Here is a 16,200-nt window from a genome sequence, read left to right on the forward strand (position 1 = left end):
ATAATATTCAAGTTAAACTGGTACACAATTAAAAACATTTTATTTAGGCTTATCTATGGCCTTGAAAAAGTTGACGACTTTACAGGCCTAAATAAAATGTTTTTAATTGTGTACCAGTTTAACGTTGAATATTATTTATGGTTTTAACTTTATACACAAGTGCCAAAATTCTATAATTAAGTTTTTTTTTCTGAATTGAGTATTTCGGTTGTCCCAGTTAAGAATCTGACATATGCCCAGATGACATGTCTAGTTCAGCACACACACACAAAAGTAATGAATATTATATATAGAGTAGAAAATAAGTTATTTACTTTTAATTAAGTTCTATTGTTACTTAACTACATTCGGCAAACTTGTGGTTAAACTAAAATTTCGTTTTTCATACTATACATGTTAATATATATCACATGCATAAAAATATACATTTTGTATGTTTGTATATGATTTATTACAAAACAATATTATGTAATGGAGCTCAGGGTATTTATCTTACATGATGTAGCAAATGAAACCATAATTTTTGGATGGACTTCTAGCTAAAAATTAAAATAAATTTTTTATTGCTTTCAAAAACGTTCAACCACACCAGCCACGATCTTAAATGATACACCCTGAAAAACTCAATGCAACAACAACAACAAAAATAAACCTTATTAGTATGCAACTTTACGGTTCTTGGTCATATCAACTTGGATATTAAACATAAGCTTAGAAATTAAAAACAATGAAGATAAAGTAGTGCAGAAGCGTCTTTAGCATGTACTTTTAAAATATATATACTGTGGGTTAGAATTAAAGTTTTACGAAATATCTGTATATGTTAAAACTTTGGCTAATCACAGCAGATGTGATTTGTTGTTCCGCGACCGATATGTTTAGTACCTATATATTTGGTTTACAGAGTTTAGGACAAAAACAAGGCCCGAAACCACACCCCAACCCAATCAGACGTGCACGTACAGTGGAGAATGTGTGGTCTAAGATTGACTTTTCCATTATTCGCTTAACTTTGTTACGATAGAAAGTGCCATGTCGGACAGTAGCAAGTAATTATGGTCATGAGACATGGCTGAATGAAGATAAACGCAGCACAACAACCTGGAATGTCGTGCAATTAAATTCAGTAGACATTTATTTTAGTACTTCTCACCAAAACCAGTTACCAAAACTCGTAATTACAAGCTGTACTAGAAGCTCAGTTTGTAAAAATTTGGTTCTGGATAGTGGACCTTTTGTACATTTTAGAATATTGGTGTGGTGGTTCCATTTCCCCCAATCCAACTGGCTACGTCTCTTCTCATCAAAATCACTTCTTTAACACTTCTTGTTAAATATTTGATTTGTGTCGTTTTTAAATTTAAAATGCACAACATTGAAATGCACAAGAACAATCGAACTTTAATATAAAGTTATCTTAATGGTTTTTATAATATGGATCATTCGCAAGAAAAACAAACAAACTAGATAAATGACCAGGGCAAAGCTAGAATTCACACACACACACCAAGTTATTATGCTATGGTGTTTCCTGCAGTTGTCATAATTTACTCTGAAATACGAATTCTTCTGTAATGGATTGTCCTGTAGAAAAAGTATTGTCACAAAAACTAAAGAGAACAAAATGAGATAAAATATTAATGATCGAGAATCATCATGTAATACACTGTTTTTTTGGTGTGTTTTTTTTCGTGCATATCACATTTCATCGTAGAAGTAAGTAACTGCTATAAGTATGAACTTACATAAAGATGTATTTGAAATAATTATCGTTAATATATATTTAATATTTCAATTAACATTTCGGTTTTGAACTTATCTTTAATGTGTTTACTTTGACGTAAATACTTGAATTTCAAGTATTAATGTCGATTACGGAAAGTAAAAACATAAAATAAAAACTTATACATGCACGAACAAAATAAATGAATAACATGTTTTGTTTGTTTTTAATTATGCACAAAGCTTCACAAGGGCTATCTGTGCTCTGCCCACCACGGGTATGGAAACCCGGATTCTAGCGTTGTAAGTCCGCAGACATACCGCTGTGCCACTGGGGGGGGGGGCAATGATTAACAAGAAGCAGTAGTAAGACATGTGGGTTTTTATCAAAAAGTTATTAAACATTTCAAAATTGACTAAGCTATTTTCTTAGAGGTAAGACACAAATAAGATAGATATTAAGAATATATTACTGTTTAATATTAAGGCTGTTTTCCTTCTTGGTAATTTAGAAAACAACTAATCTAGAGAATATCAGTTTTTTTTTATATAAATCCAATTGTAATTTCTAGAAATGATTATAAAAAATGAAATGGAATTTTCCTTTTATCTTCAGTTACAAATAAGTTGAATGAAACGCAATGAAAAAGAATATAAAAAAATCATGAATCCTCAATTCACATGGCACGTAGAAATGTTCTCACAAATACGTTTAACCTTAGGTATAAATCTTTTCATTGCCATGAATATTATATAATTTAATTCCCTTGAAACCGAGAAATATTAAGTTATATTTTATAATGTTCCAGATTTCAGGAGAAAGCCTAAGGAAAAAGAAACTATTGTTTGTTTTTTGTTGCTAAGCGTAAAGCTATACAATGAGTTATCTGTGCTCTATCAACCGCGTTTATCGAAATCCGAGTTTTTTCGCTATAAGCCCTCAAATTTACAGCTGAGACACAAGAAGGCGAAAAAAAAAAATGAATGTAAGAATTATTTTTTTAAATTGTTACTGTTTATCAAACATTGTTAAAAATAATTAATAATTGATAATTGTTTTCCTAACCTGATGAGGTATTTTGCAATGATAAACCTACCTTAACGTGACTCTGGTTCATTTGAAATGTTAGACGTTGTATTAAAAACATTATTTGATCCTAAAATTAATGTATGCATTATCAAACACGTAAACAAAATGCCAGTGGATCATAAAGAAAACGTATTTTCCTTATTTTAAGGACAATACAAAGTTTTGAAGCTCGTCATATCACTTACGTGTCTTAACTTTGTGAGTGCAATCGTCTTATTAGGTGAAAAAACCGTGACCAAAGAATTTGACGTCATCAAAGTACAAAATATATTATTCACACCAGGTAAGCAAAACTTGCTGAGGGCTGCAACCTTAAAAAAATATTTTTTTCCCTATCTAACTATATACAATAAAATACATAGTACTAATCTTTTTTTCTGAATAAATCTAATAACAAAAGATTTTAGACACATAATAACATATGGAATGTACACTATCACTTCTAAAATTTTCATGTTTGATAAACTGATTTTAACAATGTGATTTATGATTCTTATAATTTGATTTTCAACAATAATGAAAGATACGTAATCGCTAATTTTGAAAAGTAAGCTAATTTTTGGATACGAAGAGTTGAGAAGAAACATTAGTTTTTGATATTAATAAAGAAAAAACCTTTTGAGGACTTAATATAAATTAATAATTTGATGACAGGTAATCTAAGAGTTTGGAGATTAATTATTTATAAAAATATAATTTTTCTATTCCCCCGAGAAACTACGAATGAGTTAGAAACTCGTAACAAGATGTATTTCTCTCATGCTTCTATGTGAGTGTTTATTACAACAAAATTACTATTAAAGGTTTTGTCTAAGCCATATACATAGCGAAAAGTGTCATTTAAGCTGTAAACCACCTAACAAAAATGAATTATGTAAAGTACATTTTTGTACTTTAATGTAGCAGCTCAATGAACATAAACAAACGCGTTAGAAATTATTATATAAAAACATAAAATTTCCTGCCTGAAATCTGAAGTGTTGAAATGTATGTATGTCGGATAGACCTATTTGTAAAATAGCAAATTCAAAATTTTGAGTTTCTATCGGACACATTTAAGAAGAGGAGAGGTGTTTCATCTAAGTTAAAACATTCTAATTATTATTTTGATAATAACAAAACAATTTTTTTAAATGTGTTAGATGTCGACCTAATATTATGAATAATTACGTGTTGTTACAGAATCAATCTTAACGTTAAATGTAATATTCAATCCGACTTTTGTATATTAATATTAGTTGTCTACCTTTATTGTATCAATTGAACATTGTACATTGAAAATTTTTTTCTAAAACCCAAGAAGGTAACACTGTGGGTTTCCAAAACCCCATCACGGTCGATGTATAAGGGTGTGTCTTAATTGATGATTTCATTTTATGCAATTCTGTAGTATGTTTCCTACCCAGAAATATGCTTCTTGTTGACTACACTTTAGGTAACTTCGTGAATGTTATTTTCTTGTTTTCTTTGACAATGTTAATTTGATATTGAAGTTCTCATCAGAATCAAACTGCCTGACTTCTTTCTGCCAGTAGATAGTTACATAAAACTGATATTTCTTATTTAGTCTCATAGAAAGATTGAACTTCTAACATGCGGTTTTATGGAAAGCAGTATTAAATAAACAACAACATAAACACTTAAAGAAGGAAACTTACTCCGTGCAACCTCATAAACAAGAGTTATAGCACCCCAACATAATTAAGTGCAAATGATTTAAGGTATTTTTATATGTTTCATTAATTCTTTTATCATTTGTCCATTATTATGCCAGTGTGTTGTTACTATTTTCGAGCAAATAAACACTAAAAATTCAAATATTTCTGGTCAGAAGTTTAGCAAATAAACCGAAAAGAAATAAAACAAACGCATTATATATGTTGATTATTCTACGGTTCATATTCTATCATTTAAAGCTCATATCTATATATATCCCTTCGCATTTGAAGGTAGTAGATGTATTATAAGAATGACGGTCCAGTCTTACTGTTCGACGGGAACAGTCTAAAGGTGAGTGTTGTGACTATTTGCCTTCCCTTTAGCCTATGTGTTCGAAATTAGGGGTGGATAGTAAAGAATATCTGAAAGAAACAAATAAAAAAATAACTCAAAAAAGGAACAACACATATCTATTTCCTGTGACCACTCTGTTAGTGTATGAACCAACTCTGATAAAGTAACATTGTTCGTTTATTTTGTCACTTCTAACCACGCGTTGATTAGATGTTTATGCTACAGAACCGATGTTTAAAGTAAGTATACGTGTTAGGAAGAGAAAAGTTCCACTCTAGCATACAATGGCTTTTATCTTTTCTTTTAATATAGACATCTTTTGAATTTTCTTGTTTTTAATTATTTTTGTGTTCAATGACAATTAAGAGACCTATATTGACTTAGAAGCATTCTTATTTTAATATATATTGTATCGGATCCACTATCTAATTTTCCTTATCTGTTTGACCGTAGTTAGTTTAAATTCTTTAGTAAACGAAACTTAAAATAAAGGTTAAAGAGAAATCATGTTAGAATATAGATTAGGTTATGAATATTTATTACTCATCCCTGTAATGATAAGGTTATGAATATTTATTACTCATCCCTGTAATGATAAGGTTAAGAATATTTATTACTCACCCCTGTAATGATAGGTTAAGAATATTTGATACTTATACCTGTAATGATAAGGTTAACAATATTTATTACTCATCCCTGTAATGATAAGGTTAACAATATGTGTTACTCATCCCTGTAATGATAAGGTTAAGAACATTTATTACTTAGTCCTGTAAATGCATTTTACAGAACATTTGTGTCTAGCTTTTGATCAAAAGTTACCAAGCTATATGATCAGAACTAAAAATAGACTTATAAATTAATGAAACCAATTCTAGATGATAAACCTGATGAGGAGTACATAATGTAAGAAAACAATACACAAGAAAACAAACAAACCACTGTAATAATTAAAATACGTTATTTAATAATTTGGTTATACTCTTGCAATTAATGATATTTTCAGTCAAAAATATTTTACGAGATTCAGCTAGCTTACACGATTTAGATTATTCCGCATACAAACTAAGCTAACATTGCAAAATCATTTCAATAAGTGTAAATGTTAATGATAATAAAATATAACAATAATAAAATTGAAAATTATTTTAAACATTATAACTAATAATACTAATGAACTGTTTGAGATAAATTTAGATTTGTCTTTATTAAAGGAATACTTCTAATAATATAGACCATTAAAAGTGTAATTGTGCTATATCTTATACATTAAAAGCGTAACTGTGCTATATCTTATACATTAAAAGTATAACTGCGCTATATCCTATACATTAAAAGTTTCCAGTTTTTGTTTTATATATCACTATTAATGGAAGGTGAAAATTATCTTAGAACTATTTGGATACGTTGCTTTTTAAAATTCTTTTGATTAGAAATTTTCAAGTCCTTTAGGACAGAAATGATTAATGCTTAATTATGTTATCCCTGAATGATAGAATAGTATTTTATACATTTAATTAACAGGCGTCGTTTTTGTTCTATGGAATCGTTTTTAAGTATGCTTTTATTTTCTGCACAAATACTTCGATAACAGTTATCATTATCCCTGCTTCTTTTTTAAATGGAAAAGCTGGTCTAATGTTGTTGACTTGATGATAAAAGATATTAAGATTCTTCTCAATATATATTTAAAGGAAAAGGTGCTGTCGGAAACAATGTGTATGCATATCCACGAGTTACAAAAGTTCTTGTTTTTTTTAATGTAAAATGTTTATATCCGGCATATTTTCAGAGAATATGAAGTGATAACACAGATGTTAGAACTTTTCGTCTTTCAAAATAGCACCATACAGTTGCAAGGGGAATTCGATAGAAATTGGGTATTTCTTTGATAACTTTTCTTTAACAGCTATTTTATTTAACATACATGTACATCCTCATGTGAAGAAATCGCGATGAAAAAAGTGACGTTAGATCTAAGTTTTAGTTGGCAGTTACTCAATTGAATCTCGAAAACCTGTTACTGAAAATCGGTATATTTTTTGCTTTAAAAATACGATTTTGCCTCTTAGAAGTTTCATAAAGATATTGTACTACAAGTCAGAAGTTTAAAAAAGTCGCCTAGTCAGAAAAAGATAGAAAAGAAAACGTTTTCTTTCTAGCCAATGTTAATGGAATTGTAATTTCAAACACCATTTTTAAAATGTCGAGCAGGTTTTAGGCTATTGACTTTGATTACATGGACTTTAATTGACATAACTTATAGTTGCTAACAGCTGTTTTTCTTCATTGCTTATTTCTATCTTCTCATATCGTATCTTGTAATTAATATTACTAATCACGTTTAAATTCTCTGCTTCTAATCTCTTAAGAATTTTGTTTTTGTTTTAGAATTTGCGAGGAATAAACTCTACAAAAGAAAATTGCAACCAATGACTTAATTCTATAGTTCTATGACCTCCATTCACTTAAATTTTTAAAACATATTTCATTAGCTGTGAGACTGTTTGCAGCAAGAAAACACTTTTTTTAAGCTACAGGTAATCGCAGACGTGCAGTAGTTCTATCTTAGCATTACTTCACAAAGAATGAGATCTTTTATCGTTACTCAAAGAATAATATTTTTTGGTGATTACAGCCGTAACCGTGTGATATTTATGTGTGAAGACTAATTATTACCTTTCGGGTTACATTTTAAGACTTTTAAGACCCATTTCGGCTGTTTGTTTGTTCGTAGAATTTCGCGCAAAGCTACTCGAAGACTATCTGCACTAGCCGTCCTAAATTTTGAAATATTAGGCAATAAAACTAGCCAACAACACACACCACCAGCTTTAGGGCTACAACTTATCAACGGATAGTGGGATTGACCGTTGCATTGTAACTCTCCCCAGATGAAAGGGCGAGCATGTTCAACGTCGATCCGCAGATTGTGAGTAGACCGGCTTAAATGCAAAACCATGCCAGGCCCAACCATTTCGGTATTTTTGTCAACCTTCTTAGTTATAATTCATTACAAAATGAATGTCACATATTAATCAATTTTAATTTTACCAAAGCATAGAAAGCGTTTTTTAACTATTGGAAAATAGATGTTCCAGTCGACATTGTAATAAGGTGGAATTTCCATTTCTGTCAAACGTAGACCCCAGGTGGCTCAGAGGTACGTTTGAGGGTTTCTATTGCTAAAAATCTGGTTTGTAGCTTTGTGCTTATCAACAACAAATAAACAAGCCGACAAATGTAATCTGAACAAAAAGAAAACAACTTCTGTGATCATTCTCTCTAGTTACAACAACCAATGTAAGGTCAGATTGTTTGAGAAAAAAGTAATTTATTCAAAAATGGATATCTTTAAAAATGTTACGGATCGAGACACATAGAATAGTGAACGTTACCTTAGTATATATATATTCTTGTCTTCTAGCATAAAACTAGATCCGTAGTTTTAGAATTTCTGGGACTTTTGAGCATGAAAAACAAAATAACATGGATTTGTTGGAATATTCGATTTCTTTAGCAGTTTCTCTTCGACACAGTTTTAAGGGATCTAGCGACAAACAAGAGAAACAGATTAGATTACACAGTAGAGCCAAATCGTTAGTGGCACATTGTAGGTGCTAGGTACTGGTGTACAATTTCTAATTTTATACAATTGATTTCCATTGCTCGTTGTTTTAAGATTTGCATTTCGTTATTTCCATTTTGATTTGCTCAAATGTAAAGATCTGTGATTTCTATATAGTCTTGTTTCTATTCTAAACATTAATTAATTTAACTGTTTCAAGTCAACTGATTGTATGCTAAAGATGCTTAAGATACTGTGCTCATATTTTATTCGAATACCTCATTTAAGGTTTTTGTCACACAAGATACACATAATTTTACAATGACCTTTTGAAAATTAGTATTCAATTTCAATTTGTTTCTAAAAGTCTAAAAGACTGTCTTATATTCTATTATCATAATTTATTTTTGGGCTCTTACAAAATTTATATTTTTGACATTTCACGTAGAATCAAAATTAGTTTTCGATTTTTCTTGTATTAACCAAGATATAAGCACATATTTTGAATTTCTCACCATCCAGCTCAAGATAACAGATTACAACTGTAAAGTCTACTGTCGCGATTTTCATTTTATAATAGATGATTTTAAATCAATCTTTAGCAATTAGTAAAATATTTCTGTTTTTATCTAAAATCATAGATATGATTGTATTTAAACAAGATTTTTATGATTTTTGAAAAGAAATATGTTTAAAATAATATAGTATTATCACGTGCTCATATCCCTCAATAAATAAACAAGTAGTAAAGTATATATCTATAATATGTTCTGCTTCGAATTGTTTAATAAATCATTTTTACTCTTCTCGCTGTTTTTTTTAATGGATAAAAATATGTTATCTTTGTGACCTTATTCGAATGTTTTATTTCATTAAATATAGCATTGGTAACAAGAATGCAAATTTAATTATTCGCAAAGTCTGGCTTGTTCTAATAATTGTTTCACTCGACCTATGGATCCGAGGACTCATGGTTCGTGGCTAAATACCGCATAAACTCGTTCACAATTTTGGGCAGCGGGTGCGCTATAAGATTGATGGTCAAACACAACTATTAGCTCTGACAAGAGTAGCCTAAAAGCTGGTGGTAAGTGCTTTTGTCTAGCTGTATTCACTCTATTCTACCAGTTCAAAATTGGAAACAACTAAAGGCAACTTCTTTATTTTAATCCTTTCATTCAAAAGTGACGTCAAAGGAAGTCGCATAGCAATTCTGTTTTTTTTATGCTAATCCATATGAAAACCAACTGAAAAGAATACTGGCTTTTCATATTGGCATGTGCAGTATCCATCTTATTTAGGTTTGAAAAATATGTTTAGGAAATTTTCTAACAAGCAAAATGGAATCTTGCTAATTAGTAAGTCTATTTGTTTTTCGTATTAAGCATTTGATTGTTGAACAATTATAGTTTAGGAAACAGCCAGTTTTTAACATGACTCCTTTTGGAATCTATAGATTCCATTAGTAATGGATATCTGATAGCATTACAAAATTGCTATCTAATTTACTTTTGTAGAATATAATAAATCTTGTTGCATCAATTCATTGAGTGATTCAGATATTTTTGAATTACAGCTGTTAAGGTGATGATTGATGGCTGTGATATAAATGGCATCGAATGAGAAAAGCGCGTGTTGCTTCCCTGCTCATTCTGCTGTCTGTTTTAAATTAAAGTCAGAAAGTAATCTTGATGACAAAGATACCAAAGAAGACTCTCATTTAGAGGATTATGAATCCCCAACTGATGGTTATTTACTTCTTTTTCATTTTCTTCGCAAGGAGAAGGATATAGATCAATCTAAACAGTCTACGAAGTTCAGTCATGATTTCAGATGAAGGCAGAAAGCAGTGCCCAAATCCAATGACACGAAATGAAAGTTCAGTGGCCCACCAGAAGACAAGATGACAACAGAGTATTTCACACTATTCCTTCCCATATCTTTTGTCGATCAAGTAGTTGAACAGACCAACCTCTTTGCAGTTCATTTCAGAGCTAGCATTTGCACTAAGTCAATCGAGAGTAAGCAATATCTCGGTGTGCTTCTGAAGAAGGGCTTGGTGCACATGCTATATTATAAAATGTTCTGGCAGAAAGAACTGAGATTTCCCCTAATTGTTTATGCCACGAGCGAAAAGCACTTTAAAACGCATTCACTTCTAACAATGCTTAAAGAAGTATGCCTGATGACTGACCCTGAAGAAAAAATGTATGCAGATGAGCAGGTTATTCCATAAAAGGAAAATAATTCAGTCCACCAGTGCTTGCTGAAGAAACCAAAAAAATTGGGCATTAATGTGATTTATTGCTATGAGGTTAGTTGCCTCATCTACGACTTCCATGTGTATGACAGCAAACCTCCAGCAGTTGAAAAGAGTTATGGTTCCCAACCGTCATCAAGCTGTGTGAAATGCTCACCAAAAAACAAACCTCCTAATTATATTTTTAAAATTGGTTCACCTTCTTTGAGCTACAGATTAACTGAAATCCTGAGCCATCTTGACTGTTGGAATGACGCGATCCAAGAGGCTGGAATAGTGTTCTCTAAGGACAGAAAAAGAAAGAAGGACGTGATGCAAGTGATTGCTGTATGGATGTCAACTCTGGGCTGGCAGTAGTGAGATAGCTAGACAGCTAAGTCGTGCAGCTGTCGTCCACTCATGTGGCTGTAGAACGAATGACTTGAATATGAGATGGGACAAGAAGCAGCACAAGAATGTCTACATACCTTTCCCTGCAATAATCAAGGAATACAATGAACATATAGAGTATGTTGATTTATTTGACATGTTCATGACTCTCTACAGAGTCAACCACAAGTGCTACTGTAGGATATTCTTATGGTCGCTGAACCTTGTTGTGAACAATGCTTCGATATTGTATCGTCGTCATGCTGAACAGAAGAAAGAACCCCAAAAGGTGCATCCTGACCTCATTAAGTTTACAGCAAACAGAAGTGTGGCGTTGATTCAGGAAATCAAGGTGCCATCAGTGCTTGTTCATAATTGTTGTCATCCATCAATGCATGTTTCACCTTCAGCATCTGCATCAGAGAATGACGAAGAAAAATCAAATATCCCAAGAAGTGATCTGTGCTGATGAGTCATGGAACACCATTTTAATATTCTGAGCCCAATCAAAGATACAAAGTATGTCATAGCTATATAATAATGAGGTATATCAAGTGCAACTACCATCTGTGCATTATCAAGAACAAAAACTGTTTCCTGGATTTTCACAGATCTTTGACAGTTAACAGGTTCGTTTGTTTGTTTGAATTTATGCACAAAGCTACACAATGGGCTATGTTAAACTATAAGTTATTTGTATGCAGTGCTATGAGTTGTTTTACTACAACTATGGACTTAATCTATTATTTTGACAGACAAGTCTACAGAAAATACAGAAAGAAAAAGATTGGGTCATATGAGAAAGAACTAATAAACCGATAGAGAGGTGAAGGAAGAAAGTAATATATATTGCCAGTAAAATCAAAACAATTTCTAAATCTATGTGCTATTAACTATAGTAAAAATATCATTTAGTTAAGTTTTCGTTAAAATGAGTCAACTTCTCATAGGAATAAGAATAACCCGAAAGAAATATACGTACATGAGAAAAGAAAGTGAAGTGCGATGATTGCACCAAAGTGGTGACAGAAGTGGGATTCAACAATTCGTTAGGAATCGAAACCCAACAACGGAATAAGAGTTGGAAGTTGGAACTGCATCAACAAAAGCAGAAGAGGAAAGTCATTTGGATGAAGCAGTAAAAACTGGAAACAGTGATTCATTTAATTTTTACTGGTTATAAATTGTTTGGTTCATTGCTTAAGAGTAGAAAATTTACACTAACATTTAACACAAAGTCAGTTAATAAATAAATGTAGATAATGGAATGTATCATGTAGTAGCAATTGGATAAAGATGAGATACATGAGGGTTTAGTTGAGGTGGGAGTCACAAGAGATGATTTTTATATTATTGAGCTAAATGAAAAAAAGGAACTCCAAGTGTTGTTTATGAAGGTTAAGAAGGTGAGAAAAAACACTTGCAAATAGAAGCTTAGAAAAACGCTTAGAGGTAAAGTTAGAAAATAAGCAAAGAGAATTCGAATTAATGGTGAGTGGAAGACAGAGTAATTCTGGTGATAGGTCTGGCATGTATGTTCAGTTGTCTAAATTTTGCAAAAGCGATATTTTACTCTTCTTTTGAAAAAGGGGGACAGCAGAGGAATAACAACCACAGAAGATGGCGAGGAAACTACTTCCTGCTTTACCTGGAAAGGCTTTACTAGCATACAATAAGATTGAGAGTGCAGATGTACTTAAGTATGATGTAGTAAGCCAGCTGTTTGAGACTTAAAATAAGACCCAAAACTCGAGCGCTTTCGAATACTTAACTATTCTTCTTCAGGAGAACAAAGCTGTTTAGTTTGTTTGTCTGTTACAGATTTCGCGCAAAGCTACACGAGGGCTAACTGGGCTACTCTTTTACCAACGAATAGTGGGATTGACCGTCACTTATAACGCCTCACGGCTGAAAGAGCAAGCATGTTTGGTGGGACGGGGATTGGAATTCTCGACCCACTGATTGCAACTCGAGTGCCCTAACCACCTGGCCGCATGGCCAGCTGTTTAGAGACGTGTGAATTAAGTCCAGAGACTTATAGCTGAAGTTCAAAGAGTAAGAACAAAATGGTAAATTAGACATTTAAAGAGTGTAGAACAAAGCTCTAACTATACTGGAGACGCTAAAAAATTGTAGATTTATTGTTGCAATAACAAATTTTGACAATTGCGATGGAATCTGTTGTTACTACTGAAGTTTAATTGTACAATATGTTATAGATCAGCAAGTGGCCATCGAAATGCAGACACCCTTTCGCGCTTGAGTAATTACGAATAGCCTTTACCTCTCTCTTATTAAAACTATTATATATTGTATATAGATACGGAACTTAAGTTCCATCCATCTATGGTTATAAGTGATGTTGTGCGTGGATGCTTGTTTATGTAAATCAATGGAAAAGTAAGAATTTTTGAACTTACCAGCTCGAACGCTGAACAGCAAAGGGGAAGTGAGGATATGGAGAGTATTTCTTGATTAATTGTATATTGACATATATATGTAACAGACTCTAAATTTTTTAATGTTGTAGTGATATAAATATACATATATAAAATACTATGAACCTTTTGAAATGTTACAGTGATATATACATAAGAATGTGAAGTTTGTGAAATATCTAGATAAACTCTGTAAGAGTAATGTGATATATGTAAAGACAGCGAAATTGTCAGTTCTCCTCAAAAAACTGTGAGTAGTGTAACAAGAGAAGTGTGATTACATGCTACAGTTTTGGAGACTGATATAATATCGAGATCAGATAGAAACACAGCCAAGATTGGATAGAAACATCATTGTTGAAAGTATTTACGAAAATTGGAGGGGAGATGTGCAATGAAGCTATGCGTAACAAATAATGGTTAGAGTTGAGAGAGATGAAAAAATGGTCCGCATTTGGTTAGTCTCAAAGAGATTAGGTGATTACAGCACTATAAGTGATTAGAAGATGATAGGAGTGAATGGCTGCCTTTCTTGTTTATCTGGTGTGGAGATTAAGACTTATGATTATGAGACGTTGTAATTCGATATATGGCGAAAACGGGTGTAACAAGAAAAAGAAAAGAACCTGTTCAGCGTGGGTATGAAAAAGAAATATAAAAGGCAAGAGTTCAATGAAAGAAGAAGACCGAGAGATGTGAGAGAGAACGAATAAACCAAGAGAGGAGAAGGATGAAAGTAACATGCTGCTTGTAAGAAAGAAAACCTATTTCTAAGTCTATGTGCTACTGGTTATATTAATTAACAGCAGTTGTAATGTTTACATTAGTATGGGTTAATGTATGATAAAAATTAACTGAACCTAAATAAGATGGATGGAATTAAGAAGGGGAAAGCAAAATGTGAGGAAACCACGATCGTAACAAAATTATGTCAAAAGATCACAACAGTTATATACTTATCTAAAACTTGTTAGCTCTGAAAATATACCTATGAGTGTAGTGAAAACTATAAACCAAATACGTATAACATTCATGCAGGGTTTAAGGCATTTTAATCTATAGATTAATCTATCTAATGCTGTTAATCTATAGACGTAATTATTGTTGTTTGTTCTTTTCTATCCGATAAAGACGTACAATTTATAAAACTAACTTTTTTCATTATGTCGTCCAATTATAAACTTAGTGAAAATTTAATGCTTTTTCTGATGAAAAAAAAAGAAGAAAGACGAAGTAATTTGATGATCATAGGAAAAACAAGAGTTTCTATTTCTGTTTTATATGTTTTTACTTATATCCGATATCCAGGGATGATACATTATGAAAAAATGAAGCTTTACGATAATTGCGAATAAATATTTGATTACGAAGATAGTGCTTGTAATCAGGACTAAGAAGCTTAATGTAGTTTTCAGTTATCGTGAACACTCAGAGACGGGAGAGATGCAATGTTATATCTAATACAGCGTGAACTTGGAATTCTATTCTAGGCAACTCAGGTACTTCCAAGGCCTCCAATTGCTAAACAAATTTATATATGAGTCTTCAGGATAAAAATCCAATAATACTATCAAGTGCACTAAGAAACTAAAATGTTCTCAGTTTAATCAATAATGCGATTTAAAGTTTTGCTGTTACAATACATGGATAATTTGGACTAGACGTTAAGCAACAATAGTATCATTATGAAAGAAATGAAGTCCTAGGAAATAACAAACAAATAAAATTTATTTTCGATTTCTCTCTTAGAAAACAAACTACATTAAGTAAGATTAATATTGTAAGCTGCAAAACCAAGGAAGAGTGAGAATAAATACCGTTAATACTTCTTTAAAATGAATAACTTCTAAGATTTAATAATCTGTTAATTCGTGCTTCTATACTCCATTATTTAGGGCTTAAATTAAGAATGAATGAAGTTTGCTAACACGTTACAAGCAAATTGAAACCAACATACAAGATAACTGAAAAGAAGTTGCCAACACTAACTAGCTTGTTTATAATTAACTATCTGAGTTATCCGGCGTTGTTCAGTGAAAATTTAGATTTGAAATGTATAGATCAATATTTTTTTCAGCAAATTATTCAGTAAATACACTAAAGCTGTAATGCGAGAAATAAAAAAGCATTTAATCCAACAAAGCATTATTTGAAATTAGATCGTGTTTGAGCTTGTCTTGTTCTTTGAGCCTGAAGTCGTACATCATGTTGCTCCTCTGTTTCTTGCTCTCTGTAAGTTATTTGTCTTATTTTTTGTGCTTGAAGTCTGGTTTGACGTTGTTCAGAAGTTTCTTGTTGTCTATATCCAGCTTGCCTTGATGATTCTGACTGAACTCTGGCTTTGAGCTGTTCCAAAGTCTCTTTCTGTATTTGAGCAGCCTGTCTTGCAGCTTGTACTTGAAGTCCTTCATTGCGTTCTTCTTCTGTTTCAGCTGTTCTTTGTGCTTGCATTCTTTTAGCGGCAGAAGACTTTCCATAGAAAGGGCGTTTCTTGGGTGGCATAATCATCTGTATCACTAAACAATAATTTGCAATTCACAAAGCTACTAAATCATTTATGAAACCACTTCGCACTATTTAAAGAAAACTGTTTTTGGAAATACCGAATTGACAGCAAGGGGATCTGAGTGTCTCCCGCCATAACGCTTTCTATGTGCAAAACGTGCTTATGTTTGTATGTTTATTATACAAAAAATAGTGTTACAAAAATGGTAGCATAATCATTAATTGTCAATTTCGT

At 31.8% G+C, this 16,200-nt stretch overlaps 1 protein-coding gene across 1 annotated transcript; it reads left to right on the forward strand.

Moving 5' to 3' along the window:
* The first annotated feature begins 11,080 nt into the window (after nt 1-11,080).
* LOC106461983 lies at nt 11,081-11,491 on the forward strand. The gene has a single exon (XM_013921855.1). The coding sequence runs from the start codon at nt 11,081-11,083 to the stop codon at nt 11,489-11,491; it is 411 nt and encodes a 136-aa protein (XP_013777309.1).
* The last annotated feature ends 4,709 nt before the right edge of the window (nt 11,492-16,200 follow it).

The sequence above is a fragment of the Limulus polyphemus genome, unplaced genomic scaffold (genome assembly GCF_000517525.1).
Source record: "Limulus polyphemus unplaced genomic scaffold, Limulus_polyphemus-2.1.2 Scaffold42, whole genome shotgun sequence".
Taxonomy (NCBI): domain Eukaryota; kingdom Metazoa; phylum Arthropoda; class Merostomata; order Xiphosura; family Limulidae; genus Limulus; species Limulus polyphemus.